Consider the following 18,920-nt stretch of genomic DNA (forward strand, 5'->3'; position numbering starts at 1 on the left):
GGAGGGTGGAGGAGGCAATAACTTGTGCCTTATTTCCTATAGGAACCAGGTAAAAATGTGTTCAGTGCAGTACCACAGGAATTTATGATTTTCTCCCCCACTTCTGCTTTGTTAGGACTGCGTAACTCCAGGACCCTCCCGAGGAGCTCCCTCTTCATCCTATCAAGACACACGAGAAGGAGGAAGACGTCTTATATTCACTCTGTTCTGTGCATGTTGTCTATTTTGCTAATGCAAGCAATAAAGAGTTCAGTCTGAAGCTGAAACAAGATTCAGATAAAACTTGATTTGGGGATGGACTGTAAAATATTACTGAATTGCTAAAAAAAAAAGAAGTGTCCTTCCAAACACGGCTCACAAGACTCACAATGCACCTTGTGTCAGTGAATTGGCCTACAGCTGACTGAACCGTACCACGGAAAGATCCCGGCTGCAGGTTTTGCAGGAGTTTAGGACCTGCTGCTGGGCGATGACTTAAAAAACGATGCTGGCGTCGGCTGTGGGTGGTGAAGTTCAGCTCCAGCTGCAGAGAAACAAACCCCGGCCGATGGCTGGCCCTGCTGAAACCCGGCCGGCAGCCTCCCTGCCCTTCCAAAGGAGGCCTGGGGGCTTGCCCCTCAAACCAGGGCTCTCCCCCACCCCGGGGGGGGACACCCTCCCACAGAGGGGACCCAACCCCACAAATAGGGACCTACCTCCATCTGGGGGCTCCCCCCACCCCGGGGGCGACTGAAACCCCCTCCAGTGAGGGGTACCCCCCCACCCCGGGGGCGACTGAAACCCCCTCCAGTGAGGGGTACCCCCCCACCCCGGGGGTGACTGAAACCCCCTCCAGTGAGGGGTACCCCCCCACCCCGGGGGGGACGCCCTCCCACAGAGGGGACCCAACCCCACAAATAGGGACCTACCTCCATCTGGGGGCTCTCCCCACCCCGGGGGCGACTGAAACCCCCTCCAGTGAGGGGTACCCCCCCACCCCGGGGGTGACTGAAACCCCCTCCAGTGAGGGGTACCCCCCCACTCCGGGGGGGACGCCCTCTCACAGAGGGGACCCAAACAGGGCCTCTCCCCCACCCCGGGGGGACCCAACCCCCGGCAGGGTCTCACCCCCCCCCGAGACAAACACAAGGACCCCCGCGCGGTCTGAGGCCCCCGCTGCCCCCCCCCCAGGCCCTCGGGGTGTGGTGGGGTCCCCGTTCACGCGGGGTCGGAGGGGGGGCACAAGACACAGCCGTGGGTGCCCGGGAGAGGCACCCCCACCCCCTGCCGTGCGTCACCACCGCCCGTCGCGGGAAGATGACGTCAGGCGGAGCGCGACGGGCAGCGGGGCCGGGATGCACCGGCGGGGGGTGGGCGCGGGCGCCATCGCCAAGAAGAAGCTCGCGGAGGTGAGGGGCGCCGGGACCCCGCGGGGGAGGGGGGCAGGGGGGGTGCCGGGCCCGTGGGCGGCGGGGAACCAGGAGCCACCGGGCCCACGCGAAGGGTGCCAGGACCCAATGGCCCCGGGTAGGGGATTGCCAGGCCCCGGAAGGGTGCCAGACCCCACCGGTCTCGGGTGGGGAGCTGCCAGGCTCCATCGGTCCCGTCTGAGGGGGGCCAGGCCCCTGCGGCCCTGTGGCGGGGGGGACCAGGCTCGGTGTGGGGCCATCCCCGTCCTCACATCGGCCATCCCGGCTGGCGCCAGCCCTGCTCCAAGGCAGCCTCCCTGCTTGCCTAGGGCACCGGGCCGCGTGTCCTCCTGGTTCCTCCTCCATCTTTAAGGAGCATTTCCTTCGTCCAGTTTTGGTTTCTGGTTCATCTGTCCTTCAGCACTGTCTCCATCATCCCATTTTCCTCCTGCAGGCGAAGTACAAGGAGCGAGGGACGGTCCTGGCCGAAGACCAGCTGGCCCAGGTGGGAGATCCCCCTGCCCTGGCAGCGGGAATAACCGTGGTTGTGAGCCCAGCCACAAACCTGGGCTTCGTTTCCTCCTCTGCTTCGGTGTCCAGAGCATTATCCACGAGCGGCGTGGATAATGATGGCACCCCTTAGGGCCGCCTTTCCATCGGAGAGCTGTGATGTTTGCTACAGATCTCGCTCTGCCTCCCTTCCCAGTACCTCGGCAAGATCTCATTTCTGTAGAACTGTTTCTGCCCCACGTACATCACAGAATAACTGCTGCCCCCCTTCAGAGCCTCTCTCATGGTTCAGAACAGCCCTTTGCCTTGTCTTATCTCCACTGATACTTGTTTGTATTCAGTGTTAAAAGTGTACATGTGGAGAATTCTGATTCCATCGAGCGATTTTTATCTTGTTTCCTTCCTTTAAGACCACTGGGGCCATCTGCACTGGGTAGGCAGCACGTCAGAGACCTGAGTGTTTGTGAGGACTCTGCTCACTTAGTGCCTGTTGGGGGTATACGAAAAAACTACATTAAATAAGTGTTAAGACAGAAACGCTTCTCTGCAATTCTTTTTCAGATGTCTAAGCAGCTGGACATGTTTAAGACCAACTTAGAAGAGTTTGCCAGCAAACACAAGCAAGAGATCCGTAAAAACCCTGAGTTCCGCGTCCAGTTCCAGGATATGTGTGCAACAATCGGTGTGGATCCTTTGGCATGTGAGGAACAGGCACCGGGGTTAATGACTAAGGATTCATCTCGCTGTTCTCGTACTGTAAACAGCTCGCAGTAAAGCTGAAGTTTCCTTGAGGAGAGCTGATGCTGTTTTGACTCTTGGGGTTTGTGAATCGGTGTAATGTACCGCTGGGTGTTCCTTAGTTAAAAGGGTGGGGGAAAACAGTAACCAAAATGGAGACTCTTTGTTGAGAGACCTGAGAGTCCTCACAGCGAGGTTTGGGAGCAGCCTGCTTTGCTCCAGTAACTGTTAAGGAAGGATATTTTTGCCAGTGGTCCAATCGCTTTCCCCTTTCTCACTTCACAGCCGGTAAAGGATTCTGGTCGGAGATGCTGGGAGTTGGAGACTTTTACTATGAACTGGGTGTGCAGATCATTGAAGTTTGCCTGGCTCTGAAACACAGGAATGGAGGTGAGGATCCCACTGTGTCTGGTTTCTAGGAGATACAGTGAGCGGGAGGATACCCTTTCCCCGTGGAAAATGAGTCGCATCGCTCAGTGTAATGTTCTTTAGTAGATTTCACTAAATACTGAGATGGCAGTTTTGTCTTCATTGCCCCCAAAAAGCCTTGTTTTGTTTCTACAACATGTTACAGCTACTCCCCACTGGTAATCACCCAGCTTTATTGATTTCTACAGAAATCAACCAACTCTGCCCTGTTTAGGTAACAAAACCATAACTTGCATTATCCAGGGGACAGAGCAGAGATCAATTACAATCTTGAAGGAGTACGAAACTGGTAAGTTACTGCTTAGAGCCCGGCAGTAAGATAGTCTCTAAAGGATCACAGCAATATCCAGAAGAGCTGGAATACCCGTGATAAGTGCCTAATGAAAAGATAGTAGATGTTCTTCACTCCAAAAGGGCAATCTGAGACCAGGAATGGGCTACAGCAAAGCCAGTTGAAACTTGAGTCCAATACATTTGTGGGAGAAGGCAACAGCTGACTGCTGCGTGTTAGTTCTGGGAACAGAAGTGACTCGATGCTTATCTCGCCCAAGGCTTGATACTGGGAACAATGAACAGCCGCTTGTAAAATGGAAGGCCGGGGTGAGCCAGTGGCAAATGCACAAAGGACCCCTGACTGCTCTTGCTGGAGTAATTTTGTTGCTATGCAGTAATGCTTTCCTGTCTCCTTTTGTTGACTCCTAGGTCTGATAACACTGGAAGAACTTCATCAGCAAGTGCTGAAGGGAAGGGGGAAGTTTGCTCAGGATGTCAGCCAGTGAGTGTCTGTGCATTACAGGAAAGGGGAATCAAGAAGCATTCGGGGAAGAAAAGGGGGTGACGGATCTCAGCAGCAGTTGGGGGTGCTGCTATTAATTGGACTCGAAATTTAACTTCTAGCAATGGAGCCAATTACACGTGATCCACAATTGATGACTTAACCATTTCAGAAAGCAGCAGTGTGCTTTCTCTGGGAGCCCTAAGGCATAAGGGACTGTTGCCTTGAGCTGGAGACAAAAGTCCCCTGCAAATCCAGCTCTTACTGCCACAGTCTGCTGAAGCTGCTGTGGTCTCCTGAGCTGTAAGGAAGGGACTGATCCGTGTCATTACAGAAGCAGATTTTAGGACACAACTCACCATGATCACTAATTGGGGCTGAATCTGAAAGTTTAGCAGCTCAGGTGTCTCTAATGCAAGTCTGCACTTCTGAAGATATGCAGAAATGCAAACTAATTCTAAATTGCTTTATAAAATTTTTTTCAGCTGTTGATTACCTGAAACTGCAGCAAGCTCCAAGGAGCTATTACTGCTCATAGCTTCTGCAGATCAAGTTCTTCCTCATGTACAGAACGTAGCGTGCGGTTTGAGAGAGGCTCTTGCTTTAAAGCCTTGCATTGACCTCTGCTTCTCAGGGATGATCTCCTTCGTGCAATCAAGAAACTGAAGGTCTTGGGGAATGGCTTTGGGATTATCCCTGTTGGTGGAACATATCTGATCCAGTCTGTACCAGCTGAACTGAACATGGATCACACTGTCGTCTTGCAGCTGGCAGAGGTATTGAGCCAGGAGATTTTAAAATACAACCACCTTGAAAGAACCTTATTGCTTCCATGACACGGAACCGTGATTAGACCAGGCCTGTAGGCAAAACCGTCCACACTCTTCTAAACTGCGGACTTAAGTCTTGACTGTCAGCACACAGTATTTTTCCTCTCATTTCAGAAAAAGGGCTATGTAACAGTCAGTGAGATCAGGTCCAGTCTGAAGTGGGAGACGGAACGCGCAAAGCAAGTGCTGGTATGTATGAAGGTCTCTTGTGCACAGTGGACTTCAGCGTAGAGTGACTGCTGCTGCAGCCCTGCAGCAGACGCTTTGCTGGGGACGCGTTATCACAGCATGCACGGGGGATCCTAAGCTAGCTGGTAGGCCAGAGCAGAGTACAGGCTGCGTAAACATAGATTGAGGAAAGCAGAATCTCAGAAGCTGCAGATATTCCTGTGGCTTCACCAATCTCCATTAAAACTTGAATCTTATTAGCTCAGGTCCTACATAAACATGCATGGCAGGCATGGCTGGATGTCTGAACTGTATTTCTCCTGGTTGAGTAAAAATTATTGTAGCCCAAGTTCTACATCCTCCCTTACCCTAGAATAAATGTGGGTCAGGCCTCTATTGTGAGTGGCTTCTCAGCCATTTAGTTAAGTTTCACTCACAGTTTCCGCTCTGTTTGTACAGGAACACTTGCTGAAGGAAGGAATGGCCTGGCTGGATACGCAGGCAGCTGGAGAACCTCAGTACTGGCTGCCTGCTCTCTTTACAGAGCTGTACTCTCAGGAAATCACTCCAGAGGAAGCCAAGGAGGCAATACCTTGACTGCTACGTGTTCTGTGCCTGTATATAATTCTTCTTGTGAGGTTATTTGCATATCACCTGAAACACAGGGACAGTGGACTTGAAATAAAAGTTTTGTAAAAAGTGTCTAGCTTGAAAAGCTTAATAGGACTAACTCATACTTGCTTACCTCTGAATTTTCTCCTTTGTTGTGGGTGGAAATGCCACTTACCATTACAGACAAGTAATTACCTTGTCACAGCAAGAGGAAAATTATCTAAGCTGCTCTTGCAACGGCAGTCTCGGAGGACGCAAATGTGACTCCGGCTAAAGAATCCTGGAGCCAGCAGGGACACCGAGAAACTGTACTGTAGTCCCCTCTGCTCTGTGAATGAGTCGTTGTTCCACTAAGGAGTACCACAGTCTAGATTCTGCCAAAACAAACTTTATTGCACAAAAAAAAAAAATCTTATGTACAATAGTATATAAACAAGGTATCTTAGAGTGACTCTTGTGCATATATTTTCAACTCAATTAGGTCTAAAAATCTGTTGCTAAAACATCTCTGCCTAGAGCAGTCATTTGAGGATTGTCACTTTGAAATGGAAACATTCAGAAATGGTAGGACAGACAACATTAGAGCTATAAAACTAATACTTCTCTTTTACAGCCACATGCTAGTTATGTGAATAGTGTCCACAATAAGGCATTTTCTTGTTTCGTTGTATCGGTGGATGGTAACGCCACATGCATCACAAACAGATTTCAGAACCAGCTCTGCCTTGGGAAGGCAGCAGAGTCACAGCTCTACCCACAATGCTACTGAATGGTGAAAAACAACGTGACATTTACAATGGGATTAAAGAGGCGGTAAAGTAGCACACAGCTCGTGACTTCTCGGGAGACCCCTCTGCCTCCCTGAGACCTCATTTCAAGGTGAACACCGCTTTATTTACTCTCATGTGGTGTACGTGTTGAGTGAGTCCTATGTAAGTTCAGCTTTCCCTCGAGGGAAGACAGGGTTTAAGTCTAAATCAAGCCAATGACAGACCCAGGGGAGTTTGCTTGCTAAAGGGAAAAAAGGTTCCCAAGTTATTAAATGGCACCTTAACAATTCAGAAATGTTTCCACCTTTCAGCTTTTCAGAGCTGCTTAAGCAGCAGTGTGCAGGCTTCCGAGTTCTGCGAGAGTTGATATAAATCACAGAGACTGAAAATAATTCAGTGACGCATGGGGCATTGCCTTTCTGTGCAGCGCACGGCAGGGGTCTTTTGGCCCCTCTATTCTGCGCTTTTTTTAGAAGAAAGATGACTGCGTTGGAAGTTCACCCACCGCCACCAGGAGTCTGAAACAGGGCCGAGCTGGTGGGAAGGTGTTTAAGCAAGCTGGGAGAAGGCCCAGGACGATGTGCAACTTTGTGCTTAGCTTTCTATCAAAGCTCCCATAAAAATTTAAAAAAAAAAAAAAAAAAAAGAAAAAAAGTAGATTAAGCTCTTCATCAACAAAACATACTGCTCCAGTCAATCATCACCAGGCTCATTTACCTGGAGAAACTGGGTATTTCACCTCCACCCAAGTTACACTGAATACATCTTTGATGTAATGGCACTCGCAGCCAGCAGACACCTCTCCAAGAGGCCGGCCGTCGCTCACAGTGAAAAGCTGCTGTTTAAAACGTTCAAAGCACTGAAGTGTTAAACTTTACGACACTCGGCTAGCTTGCGCTGGGCCAAGTTTGGCAAAGGAATTTGTCAGTAACAAGGCGTACACCTCTGAAGAACTCCACCCAGAAACAGTGGCTTCCTTAGCTAGAATTGCCCCTTATTCTAGCGTTTCAATCTGATGGATCAAGGTGGCAGCGGGGAGTGAGGTGGCAGGAGGAAGAAGGGAGGAAAATAAAATATTACACTGAGTAGAGACGTGGAAAGCAAAGAGTACTTCAGTTAAGGAAACAAAACAGCTCCGTTCAGAGCAGCCAGAATAAAATATTTCTAGAACGCTAAATTCAAATCAACACCTTAAAAAAATAATACACAAACTAGACTTATTTTTAAGTGCTCCCCCCATCTCTGACCCATGATTTTCTCACCCTCCCTTCCCCAAAACGCCAGGATGAACACACCTGCACTTGATCAATAGATTCTTGCAGTTTCCACTTTTCATCCGCCCCTTTGCGCCTGAAGTCTCAGTGGACGAAGTCACCCAGGGCTTGAGTAAAGCTTTCAGAAAGGAGCCCAGATTCCACCACTGCTCTTTATCTTTGGTCTGTCTAGAACAGTGTCTAGAAGAAAGACATCAGGTAGATGGGCTCCACAGAGCAGAGAGGCTCCGTCTCTCCCAACCCGCACAAAAAGGTTTCGCCTGGGCACACGGTGCGTGGGCCCTGTCATACCCTGGACTCATCAAAGCGCTCCCACAGCTACAGCTCCACGTTCAGCATGGCCCCAGGGAAGGGCTCACTGTCTAGGAACAGAGAAGCTGTAAAGAGGATTCGCAGTCTAGATCTCATTCTTTAATCAAATGGAGAAAAAAAAAAAAAAAAACAAACAACCAGTGTAGGTGTTTCCAAAAAATAACCTGATGCCACATGCTCCGGCTTTCTAGCATAGTAAGTACCTTTTAAGAGTAGCCTGTCACAAGCTTGGCTTTGTCTAGCATGAAGTCGTCTCGTTCAGCGTTATCCACCAGAGCAGTAAAAGGAGACAGAAGATATCCCGCAGTTTTCTCCGCTCTGGCATTGGTTTGGTTGTCGAGTCTGTCAGGGGTACTCCAGAGTGTGACGACAGAACATCCCCACGGCTTGGCCTCTCCACTGTTAACGCAGCTCTAAGCTTTAGAGCAACCTTGAGTCTCTGTCTCTGTCTCGGAGGAGCTGCTCTCAGAGTCTATTTCTGTATTCTCCTGCTGGTGTTTCTCTTGCACCTTCTGCCGAATTCCTTGCAAACGCACTAATAGGGACTGATAGTCAAAGTGGCCTCGTTTCTCACCAAAAGGATCCTGGAAGAAAACCATAGATAAGCCTATTAATTTAGACCATTATCCTTCTGGCAAGAGGCAGAAAGAAAAAAGCTGCGTAGTAATTGGGCAACAAATGGTCAAAGACTTAAGGGTTAAATCCCACCTTAGATGGAGAGGCCCCTAAACTTTCCACTGTCATGGCAGAGGTTGAAGACTGAAGATAATTTCTGTTTGGAGTCTCTTTTGGGAAACCTTACAAACCCAAGCAAACTTCAAAAAACAGATGAAAGGCCAGGCAGACATGGGTTGGATTTCTACTAGCAGCTTTGAGGAAGTAAACTGTTTCAAAGATTTGGTCTCAGGCCTACTCCAAAAAGGCAGGAAAAACACTACAAATGAAAGCCCTTAAAATCCAGAGGCCAAAGACTTGACCACACTTTATATTAGTGCTACAGACCCTTTCCAAATGAAAGCATCACGATTCTCATTTTAAATCAAGGCCCCCAGCTGAGATGTAACCAAGTCAGAGGCAGAAAGTCTTCGGAGATTATTTAACATCTGGTGCTTTTATCCCCATCCCAGGTCGAAGACACGTTGCCAGGGCTATATAAGGTGGTGGTGGAGTTTACGCTGTCCCATCTGATGGGAATCTTTGGTACAAGCCAATATGTGGCCCCAGAGTTAACAAGACAGCACATCTGGCAAGCACTCAACTGATACTGAGCCTGGAGTGACTTAATTTTAAATACAGGGTGATGAAGACAACAATGCCATCTCTCCAGCACGTTGTGTTCATGCTTCCTGCACTACTATTTACAAGTGAGCAGAAAACAGACCACGGCAGTCACTGCTTCTGGGAACTGAACACAACGCAGTCCCAGGCCACAGTCCATAAACCCATGGAGAAAGCAACTGAGCCACGGCTCCCTGAAGAATAAACAAGGGCCGGCCACACCTGACAATCCTCTACACTGTGTCACTACACAGCCTTCAGTTCAGTACTCTCTGCAGACACAGACCTTTCTTACAGGAATTTCTCACTCCAAACATCAACTCTCTTGCTTTGGGAGTGCTTTCAATTTATGAATTACACAGCCAGTGAAGGCACTGACAGGAAAAAAGGGCTCAGAGACACAAGATCATTAAATCAGCCACCTCCATTTTTTCTTAGCAGTGGAATTTCTCAATGAGTCAGACAAGAGGTGGCTGATGAGGGAGGAAGACACATCTGTTCATATGCAAATAGCTTGGCAATTTATTCTTTAAAGTCTACTTTCCCGCAGAAACAAGCTCCTGTATTCAACCCGTCTAGATGTGTCTGCTGTATTGTCACTCTTCCCCCACCCCTTCCTCCTCCAGTAACTTTTGACTCAGTCAGCCACTTTCAATCTCATCTGACAGAACAAGGCGTGTCAGAGAAAAGTTCCTATCTGCTGTATGAGCAAAGAAACCTCAGAAAAAGAGAAACTCTACCAGTGACCCAATAGGAAAATACTGCAATGGAGTTCAGTCGCCACCAGCCTTGAATAACCTGCACGTGCCCTCCCTGCTTAACACCAAATCCACATGAAAGCAAACTGTACCGGTTCCACGGCTGAAAGAAGTACCTGCTTGCCTGGAGAGTGGCTCAGGTCCAGCACTCTGAGAGGTCTAACAGCCTTGAAAACACTGTGTGCGTACTCTGAACTTGGGGAAGGTAGTGTTTTATCCACAGGAACATCTCAGGTCTCAGTTTCATGGTTGATTCAAAGTTGGAATACACATTTAATAGAAAAGATCCAGATCCACACCACGTACCTCTAGGTGCTACACGTTGTTGTTTGTCACGAACCACACACCCTTATCTAAGGCAGCGTGTTATCAACAAGAAAATTGCCTGCCACCCACCTGCATTGTCTGTCCTTGGAGATAAAGTCTCTCTTTACACACCCCTTCATAGAAGTCGTAGTATTCCATGAAGGATTTCTCCATTACGCCCCTGAACGCAACGAGAGAGCAAACAGTCAACACAAAATGATAGCGTTACAACGGTCACATCATCCAGGGTCACCCCATCCCACCGAACTCCAGCTCATGTAATCAGTGTGGACACCCACACAGGGTGTCCCAGACAACTAACAGGGTACAGCGAGGCAGGACACAGAGCGAAATGAACTGCAGCATCACTGCAGCTGAAGAGATTCTGCACGTGTTTCCACAACAGCTGTGCTCCCCTCCCTCTGAGATTTTTTTTTCCCCCATAAGACAAGGCACATTTATACTCAAACACAAGTCAGAAGATGCAGCCATTGTGCACATTAACACAGCCTTTGTCAACGCACAGCTCCTGCGCTCCACACAGATGCAGCCATCCGCTTCAGGGGAAACAGAACGACTCTTCGCTGGACCAGGGAGAGTTAAAGACTTGCTCTTCCCTGGAGCAACTATCAGGATTTCAGGAAGGGCAGCCAGAGTAGTTTATTCTGCTTCCCCACACCCACTTTCTTATGCTCCCTCCATGCCCCCTTTCCATACCGTAATGGCTCAGGACAGGGACACTTTCCTTCCAGCATGTCGCACACTGCTACCCGGATGGTCTCATGCCGAATGCACTCGTTATAGTTCTTGCTGTCCCCGGGGTGCCTCTCCTGGAAATAGAATTTGGGCCAGTGAGTCCACGCGACTGCAATGGCTCTTCGTCTCTCCCTCCTGGGCCCGATGAATTTCACTGGTGCACGAACCCACTATGGCTTTGTCTGTTCTGTGTACACTGAGCTAATTTATACTGCAAATGAAAAGCTGGCAAGATTTTACATCTCTCCAGAGCCTCGGACTCACTCAGCTGTGGAGACAGGTCAACTGATAAGTTAGCACAGAAACCTGCCTCTCTCCGAGATGCTGGAGACCATGAAAACCTGAGCCGTTTGGTTCCTGTGTCACAATATGTCCCAAGGAAGCCATTTCAGGAGTCGTGTAGCAGAGAAATGAAGAGCCATCCCATCTCCCCGGCAACTTCTCGAATGCCTCTTGTTCTTCTGTTACCTTACACATACGTGAGCTAAGCAGCCTCCGGTTCAGAGCTGGCTTGCAACTCCCCCTCAAGCTCTAGAGGCAGAGCAAGCTGGAAAAGAGCCAAGCAACATAACCTACTTTTGTCCCCATTTCCAGAACAGGATTTGCCACCAGGAGCAAGGTATGGAGGGAAGAGACAAATAGCTGCAGAACCAGAGATGATCTGCCTCGAACTCTCACCTGCTCAAAGCCGGGTTCATTGTGATAGGGGTTCTCAGTCATCAGAGACTGGATGGAGATGAGGACTGAAGAGATACTCTGTGCTGGGCTCCATGCAGGCCCGGTCCAAGTGCTGAGGCATTAAAACAGAAAAGCATCAATTAACAACGCAGGACTGGCCCAGTGAGCACCATCCCTCCAACTACCAAAGACCAGAAAGCTGGCAAAACCACATCTATACCTTTCAGAAATGCGACAGGAAAAGAAACAGCTGCTACAGATCTAGAAAGCACTGGACACTGAGAAAGTTTTCAGGGTCAAAGTAGTTTATTCTCTCAAGCAAAGGAGTACTTTAGCTTGAGCAAGACAAGAGAGGCTGGTAAACTTCACTCCACTGCTAACACACACAGGGCATCACACATGAGTTGAGGAAAAGTAACATTTCCAAGCATTTTACAGGGCATTTTAAAACCATGGCTATCATCTCGCACAGCAGCTTCGAGCAACACAAGCTACCAGCACTGCCATAAGTCAAAAACAACTACTCTTAAGAACTGAAATCTGATTTTCAAGGCTCAAACAAGACCATCATTTCTGCAGTCTGTAATGCAGACGCTCAGCACAAGGACTGCCATCAAAAGCACTGACGGATGCTCTGCTATAGGAATAAGGTGCCTGTTTCATACACACAGGGTAGCAAAAACCTTTGCACAGAACAGCATAAGCAGAAAAAGCTGTTCTGCTGCTTGCCCTTAATATCCTAGTTCCAGATACAGACCTGTCTCCCTGTGAGCTGAGCAAAGATGTGCTGACCCACATATGCCCTTCCTAAATCCTTTCCTTTGCAGCTCCCTCTGCGCTTCCCATTTCTGCTGAGGCCGAGGCTCTTTGTTCACTCTTCAATAATTTAGCTTCCATGCCAGGGCTACAATTGCATGAGCCACCAGGCAGCTTGCGTGGGAGCTGCTGGGCATTCAGAGCCCCGAGATATGGACATGTCCCACACATCTCAGTGCTCTGGCATCCAGCTCACTGGATCAGGAAGACTCCTATGCCGAGGAAGGTGTTTCCCAGCACAATGCATCTCTCTACCAGCCCTGAGGCCAGTATCTATCAACTGACGGGTATCAACCACTTGGACCAATTTTGGTGTAAGTGGCACGTGCACAGCACTGCTGAAACCATCCCAGCAAAGGCAGTCTTGTAACCACATCAGTGCTCGGACTCCTGTCGGTCGATCAAATCCCTACAGCAATTCAAGCCGTCACTGCCCCTTCCTCACCTGGCTGCCGTTATCACCTCTCTGCAGCAGAAGGAACTATGCACTAACACCCCAGCTGCACCAGTCCAGAGTCTCAGCAGAAGCCTTTCTTTACTGGCAACTGAAACTGTCACAGCTGGGGTTGGGAATATCACGCCAAGGCCAGGGTTCCTCTGGCAGAGCGGTAAGAGCCATTCAATCGACCAGGACTTTCACATGTTTAAAAATCAAGCAGGTGAGTAACAAGCATTTGCAGCAGTGGAGCCTGTTTGAACAGGCAGGATGGGAGCAGTGCTTGTAAATCATTACACCCACCGCCCAGCCCCACATACTACGTGTAGGTGGAAGCCCAGAGCAGTCAAATGGCTCTCAAGGAAGTTCTTAGCGGCTTTTAATTTTATTTATTTATTTTTAAACCCACACAGAGAGAGGAAATTAAAACCACAAAAACCTACATTCAAACAACATTAAGGATCAGGCTGCAAAGCGCAAAAGCGGAAGAAACGCAGTGCTCGGGCCGAGGCTTTGCAAGGGGAAGCAGGAGAAAAGCGGCAGCATCCACTGAACTTCATGCTTCCCCTGCTCCGTTCTCAGGTGCTTTTAAAGACAAGTTAGACTCTTATTTCAGTAGAGGAATTAGTCCTGCTTTACGACTCTGGTTCTGTACACAACCTCACAGAAGCATAAAGGTGCATCCAAGTACACATCTGCGGCAAGATCAGGGCACAACGCGCTGAGAAGGATGCGTGAGGCAGAATACAGCCTGCAGCCACCTCCTGATTTCCCATCAAAACAGCCAAAGTCTCCTCTTACCCTAGAATACTCAGGCAGACTTTCCCATTGCGGTAGAAGTTGGGGTTAAACCTCACTGTGTTATTTCCTGTTGTCATCAGTTTGACCCTTGGTGGGTGGATGGGATAATCTGGAGGACAGCGAAACAGGAACAAGAAGAAACCCCCTTCATAAGGCGTGTCAAATGGGCCTGTGATCAATGCATGAATCTGGAAAACAAAAGCCCGTCTTGCGCACCACTTCAAAATTGAGCAGCACCGTCAAATCCTCAACAAAGCCAACCAAAGGCAAGAAATCTCCACCCAGGCAGCAGCACGGAGGCAGCGTCTTCCACAAGCACACGCCATGTGCAGGCCATACTTAACCCTCCCTCCTTCCCTCGTTAGCCAGAGCCACTGCTGCGCACTTCTCTCCCCTCTGCCACACTCAATGTGCAAAGCAGTTTTCCAATGCAAGGTTTGGCCAGAGTCCACAACAGCTGCCTCCCATACATCCCTATACAGTCCAAACCAGACTGAATCACAGTTCAGCTGGTAAGCTCTGCTTAAAAAAAAAAAGAAAGATTTCAAATATGAAAAAAAAATCTAATTTTAGAAAGAAAAAAATTCAGAATTTCTGCCAAAACTACAGCATTCCTCAATTTTATGGTCTCGTGCTGATTTGGTCTTATTAAAACCAATCACTCAATTTCCTCTGCCAGGATCCGAAATTAAGACCCTATTCTCTCCATGCTAATTACCCTCAAAGATCCCAATTGTATACCAGGAAATCTACTCCCTTTGGGCTATTAAGGAAGCTTACTCCCCAAGTGATCCAAGCAGTCTCCTTTAATGATCCTCTTACCTCCCCAGGATTTCAGTTAAAAGCCCCAAGGCTGGTGTTCTACAAACCCGCGTTTCCGTTGAAGGGCATTTTGGCTCTTTCAGCAACCAACGCTGAGAGATTCCAGAGCTGCCGCTAAGTGCCCCAGGTGGGAGCTGGCTGCGCAGAGACACTCCCTTTGTGCTACCTCCAAAAACCCCAGGGGCCCTAACTTAGGCAGGCACTTACATGGGGGGAATTTGGGGGAATCTGGAGGATGCCACATTTGTCAGGGGGGGTGGGAGAAGTGTGCAGCAGAGGAAAAACCAAAGCAACCTCACACACACGCACGCACAACTCTCAGAAACCAGCACAGCCAGACCAGGTGACACTGGCACCAGCCAAGAAACACACTGGATCCAGAACACCGTTTGAGCAACCTCTGCCTCCCAGTTCACTGCATTCTCTCTGACATAATCAGAAATTCCCACTGCTGGAAAACCCTCAAGAGCCAGGAGGGGAAGAACCGGGGCAGGAGAGGCCGTAGCCATGCCTAAAGAGTAGGTCTGCTGGAGGCGATGTGGTGGGAGCGGCTGCGTGGGTCAGACCTGCACGCGACCCCGGTACCTGTGAGAACCCGGCGGGCAGCTCCACGGCAGGACAGGGCCCGGGTGCAGGGACAAATCTCTCTACCAGCTCACAACAATTAAACATCTCCAAGTTCCACAGGCGGATTATAGATACTCCAGCACTGCTTGTGGCCAATGGATGTTTCTCATTTCCAACCTCTCTGAGAAGCCCCCCATGGCCAACAGCTTTCCATGGAGCTTTCTCTTCTTTGAGCTGCTCTTTTGATTGTTTTCAAGCATCAGTAGGATGCAACGAGCTGGATCAGCACCCCACCGGCTCACAGGCCCACTAAAGCAGAGCTGGCTCTATCTGTGGAAGCTCCTCAGATCCCTGTGATGGTATCTCTCCACAGAGCCAGTTTCCTTGAGAGCCTCCTCCCATTTTTAAGTGCAGCCCATCTCAATGTCACCAAGAAAGCTGGAACCTCACTATGCTCTTGCAAGACTCACCCTGACTTCTCTCAAAACATTAAGGGAATACTCCATTTGGGCAAACCCTTAAAGCAGCCATCAATAGCAACATACAGAGAAGCAGAAAGTTGAACCAGCTCCAAATCTCCTCTTACCTTGGTCATGTCGTGGGGATCAGGCACAACAAACATTCCCGGGGGCGGTTCCTTGTAAATGGACATGATATCCCTGAACAAAGGAAACAGGAATTAGTCAAGATCTCCCTTGGCGTTCATCAGCCTTCGAGGCACGGAACGTTCTAGATGACAAATCTGTGCACAGATGCAAAGGGATAGACTTTTAAGATGGAAACTTGCAACTCATAAAGAGCTAGACATTTTTCTTTTGCCTCTGACTGTTTTCTGGCTGAGCTCTTTCAACTTATCCCCCAAAAAATAGTTGAGGCATTTCAAGAGCACAAGCAGCATTCAATGAATCAATACGCGAGGCATCGGACCAAGTGCACCTTGACTTATCTGCTGCCTCCTATTTTACCATGGATCGGCTCCAGCGCACAAAACTTCAACCATAAACTTCCCCTAAGGCAGTCGTTTAAAAGTTCTCTTAGGTGAATTTTATTGTTTAAAGGATGACTTTCCCGCCCCATGTTTTCCTTCTTCACACTCAGACTATTTACAGGATCCCTTTCCTATAACCAGTCATTTGTTTTCCCCAAACATACCATGACTCAACTGCCTTTGAGTTACTGCTCTGACAAATTTGGGTTTAACCAGACAGCAGGTTCAAGACTAGTTAGGATGCACATACACACACACAACTTGATCACAATGGCCTTATTTCCTTAGGAATGTGGACTAAATGAACTGAAAAGTAACAAATTACCTAGAACTCCGTGCAGTTTACAGATAAACTGAATGGCACCCGTTACCTTTTATCGCCAAAAAAACTCCCTCCCATAATTGGAGCTGTGCTGAGCTCCAGGACAAGCTCCCACTCGACCTTCCCATTTGGGAAGCAACCGGAGTTCAGAGAGGTTTCAGGGCGAAAACAAGTGCGAGAGCAACAGGAGAGCCTCGCCTTCCTGCCTACCGTTACGAAGTCAGTGCTTTTGGCGTTTGGATTGGAAAGTGCCCAAATATCTGGTGCCATCTTTGGAAGACATTATACAAGCTCTAGAACACAGATGAGCAAGAGCCTGGCAGGCAGTGATACTTGCTCTGAAGGAAGAGGAAGAACTTGTTGAAACAGTGCCAGCACGTCTAACAATACAAGACTATATTGCTCATTATATCAAAGGCTATCGACGCACCCAGGTTTAACTAGATGATCCTTTAAAGAGTCAGAGCAGCCAAACGGGTGGGCACCAGCAGGAAGGAGGGTCGCTATGGCCAGGTTTAGGATAAACATCTTAACTCGGCTGTTGATGGGGACTGAGAAGCCTGCTCCCCTCTCCATTTAACAGCATCTCCGAGGAGCAACCAGCGATCCCAAAGGCCGGATTAGAGCCATGCCCCAAGGAGCTCTGCTGCCAAACGCCCCAGCAACAGAGAAAGAGACCCCGGATGGTGGTACAGGGGTCCACGGCTCCAGAGCAGGCGAGGTGTGAGACTCCATCCTCGCCCAAGCACCTGGGCAAGGAGAGTCCCGGGGCAGGATGGGGACCGGGGTCTGTTGCCAGGAAAGCCTCGGGACACAGGGAGGGACCGGGCTCTGTCCCCAGGAAAGCCCCGGGACACAGGGAGGGACCGGGCTCTGTCCCCGGGCCCGAACCCAGGTCTCCTGGACCGCTGGTGAGGGGATGGTGAAGCCCAGGGGACAGCTACCGCCTCGAGCGTACCGGGGACGAGCCAAGCGTCTCTGCCGCGTTATGAGCCTCGGCTCCGTGCCCGCTTTCCGCCCGGGCAGCCCCGCCAACAGACGCCGGAGCAGGGCGGCGGGGATTCCCCAGCCCACAGATGGCTAGGCCCGGGGGAGCCCCGCGGGGCCGGCAGAGGCGAGGACCGGAGCCACCCCACAGGGAGCCGGTACCCGGCAGCGCCGCTCAGCCACCGGGCCCGGGGCGGGGAGGCTCCGCCGCTCACGGGCAGGGCGGCTCTCTCACCGTTTGATCCGCAGGAGGCAGGCCGGGCTGGGCCGCTCGCTGTCCCAGTCACCGCTGACCGTGGGGTCCCAGAAGGCGGAATGCGTGAGGAGCGCGGCCCCCGCGGCCGCCGCCGCCGCCGCGATGGGGGCCCCGCCGCTCCCCGGAGCCACGCCGGCGCCCGGCGTCGCAGCGCCGAAGCCCGCCGCCGCCCACAGCTCGGCGGGGATGAAGACGCCGGGGCTCCCCGTGCCGCCGCCCGGGCCGGCGGAGGCGCCGCCGCTACCCGCCGCAGCCGCCGCCAGCACCGCGGCCGGGGCCGCCTCCTCGGCGGCCGGACTCTCCGCCATTCCGCGCCCGGCCTCGGGGAACGCCGCTTCCGGGACTCCGCACCAGCGAGTCCGCCGGCCAGAGCGGCCCCCGCCCCGCGCCTCCACCACCGATCGCAGGCCAGAGCGACGCCTCCCCCACTGCCCCCTCCCACTGCCGGCGCAAACTCCCCCTAGTCACCATAGAGTCTCCCCCCGGCGCCAGAGCGCCCCTTCCCACGGAGACGCCTCATGGTAGGCTAGAGCGTACCGCAGCGGCGCAGGGCGCCCCCTGCCGCGGCGGGGGTCTCGCGGGCTGGAGGCAGCAGAAACTAGTTCGGGGCTTTTTGGGTGGAAAAACGCCCTGTTGGGAAGCGGCTGCTGCAACAGACTCGCTCTCAGCACGCCTCGGCCTGCGGAGACGCGGCAGGGCAGCGTTTCAGCCCGGACCAAGGCACGGCCGCAGGCTCAGGCAGCACCCAAAGCCCTCCCCAGGGTGCACACCCTCACCCCGCCAGCCTCAGGACGCGGTCGGGGCGGTGGGAGAGGGGGGAAGCCGATACTCCGGCTCGCAGGAAGCCGATACCGGCTCGCAGGAAGCCAGGAGCTCCGCCTCTGGCCTACAAGGACCATCTCACCCCTACAACACCTGCCAGAAGCACTCTGTTACTTACAGTAACAGCGTGCAACCGCGAGTGAACGATTTTAGTTCCAAGGTCACTTTTGCTTTACAACAACAACAACAGTTATTTATGCCCAGTTTCATACGTGTAAGGGAGAATAAATGTAACTAGCTTAGATGCAGGTAACAGTGGTGTTTTCCTGAGACAGTAAGTGTTGAGCACCTGGCACGCCAATAGCGACAACAGCGACGATTCCCAAAGCCCAGTATTACTGTCACAGGGTGAACGCGTTTGTCCCCAAGCGCCAGCCTGGCGGCAGATGTAGGATGTTTCCTCCCAGCCAGCGAGTCTCCCTTGAGTTCTTTTTGGTTTTAGAGCCACGCTTCTCCAAGAAGCCTCCAGGTTTTTTTGGGAGTCAAACTCTTCTCAGCCCCCCTTGCCTTCTCAGGGCACA

The 18,920-nt window shown here is 51.0% G+C and overlaps 2 protein-coding genes across 7 annotated transcripts; one reads left to right on the top strand and one right to left on the bottom strand.

Annotated features, from left to right (window-relative positions):
* The first annotated feature begins 1,306 nt into the window (after positions 1–1,306).
* On the top strand, positions 1,307–7,423 carry SNF8 (SNF8 subunit of ESCRT-II). Of its 2 annotated transcripts, XM_075171450.1 has the most exons (8): positions 1,307–1,388; positions 1,843–1,893; positions 2,460–2,598; positions 2,922–3,026; positions 3,768–3,840; positions 4,475–4,616; positions 4,785–4,859; positions 5,298–7,423. In XM_075171450.1, the coding sequence occupies exons 1-8, from the start codon at positions 1,335–1,337 to the stop codon at positions 5,433–5,435; spliced, it is 777 nt and encodes a 258-aa protein (XP_075027551.1). In that variant the 5' UTR covers positions 1,307–1,334; the 3' UTR covers positions 5,436–7,423. The 2 variants fall into 2 exon arrangements, with proteins under 2 accessions (XP_075027551.1, XP_075027552.1); XM_075171451.1 differs by lacking the exon at positions 1,843–1,893 and having other exon boundaries at positions 1,319–1,388.
* UBE2Z (ubiquitin conjugating enzyme E2 Z) lies at positions 5,652–17,990 on the bottom strand. 5 transcript variants are annotated; one of them, XR_012676898.1, is made up of 10 exons: positions 17,557–17,990; positions 15,611–15,683; positions 13,636–13,823; positions 11,583–11,694; positions 10,866–10,978; positions 10,239–10,329; positions 8,010–8,390; positions 7,786–7,856; positions 7,516–7,674; positions 5,652–5,837 (listed from the first exon to the last, which is right to left on the bottom strand). XR_012676898.1 is itself a non-coding variant. In XM_075171448.1 (7 exons), exons 1-7 carry the CDS (start codon positions 17,883–17,885, stop codon positions 8,220–8,222), a joined length of 1,077 nt encoding a protein of 358 aa, XP_075027549.1. In that variant the 5' UTR covers positions 17,886–17,990; the 3' UTR covers positions 7,884–8,219. The 5 variants fall into 5 exon arrangements, 1 of the variants encoding a protein (XP_075027549.1); XR_012676899.1 differs by lacking the exon at positions 7,786–7,856; XR_012676897.1 differs by having other exon boundaries at positions 7,516–7,856.
* Between the last annotated feature and the right edge of the window lie 930 nt (positions 17,991–18,920).

This window comes from Calonectris borealis, chromosome 22 (genome assembly GCF_964195595.1).
Source record: "Calonectris borealis chromosome 22, bCalBor7.hap1.2, whole genome shotgun sequence".
NCBI lineage: Eukaryota > Metazoa > Chordata > Aves > Procellariiformes > Procellariidae > Calonectris > Calonectris borealis.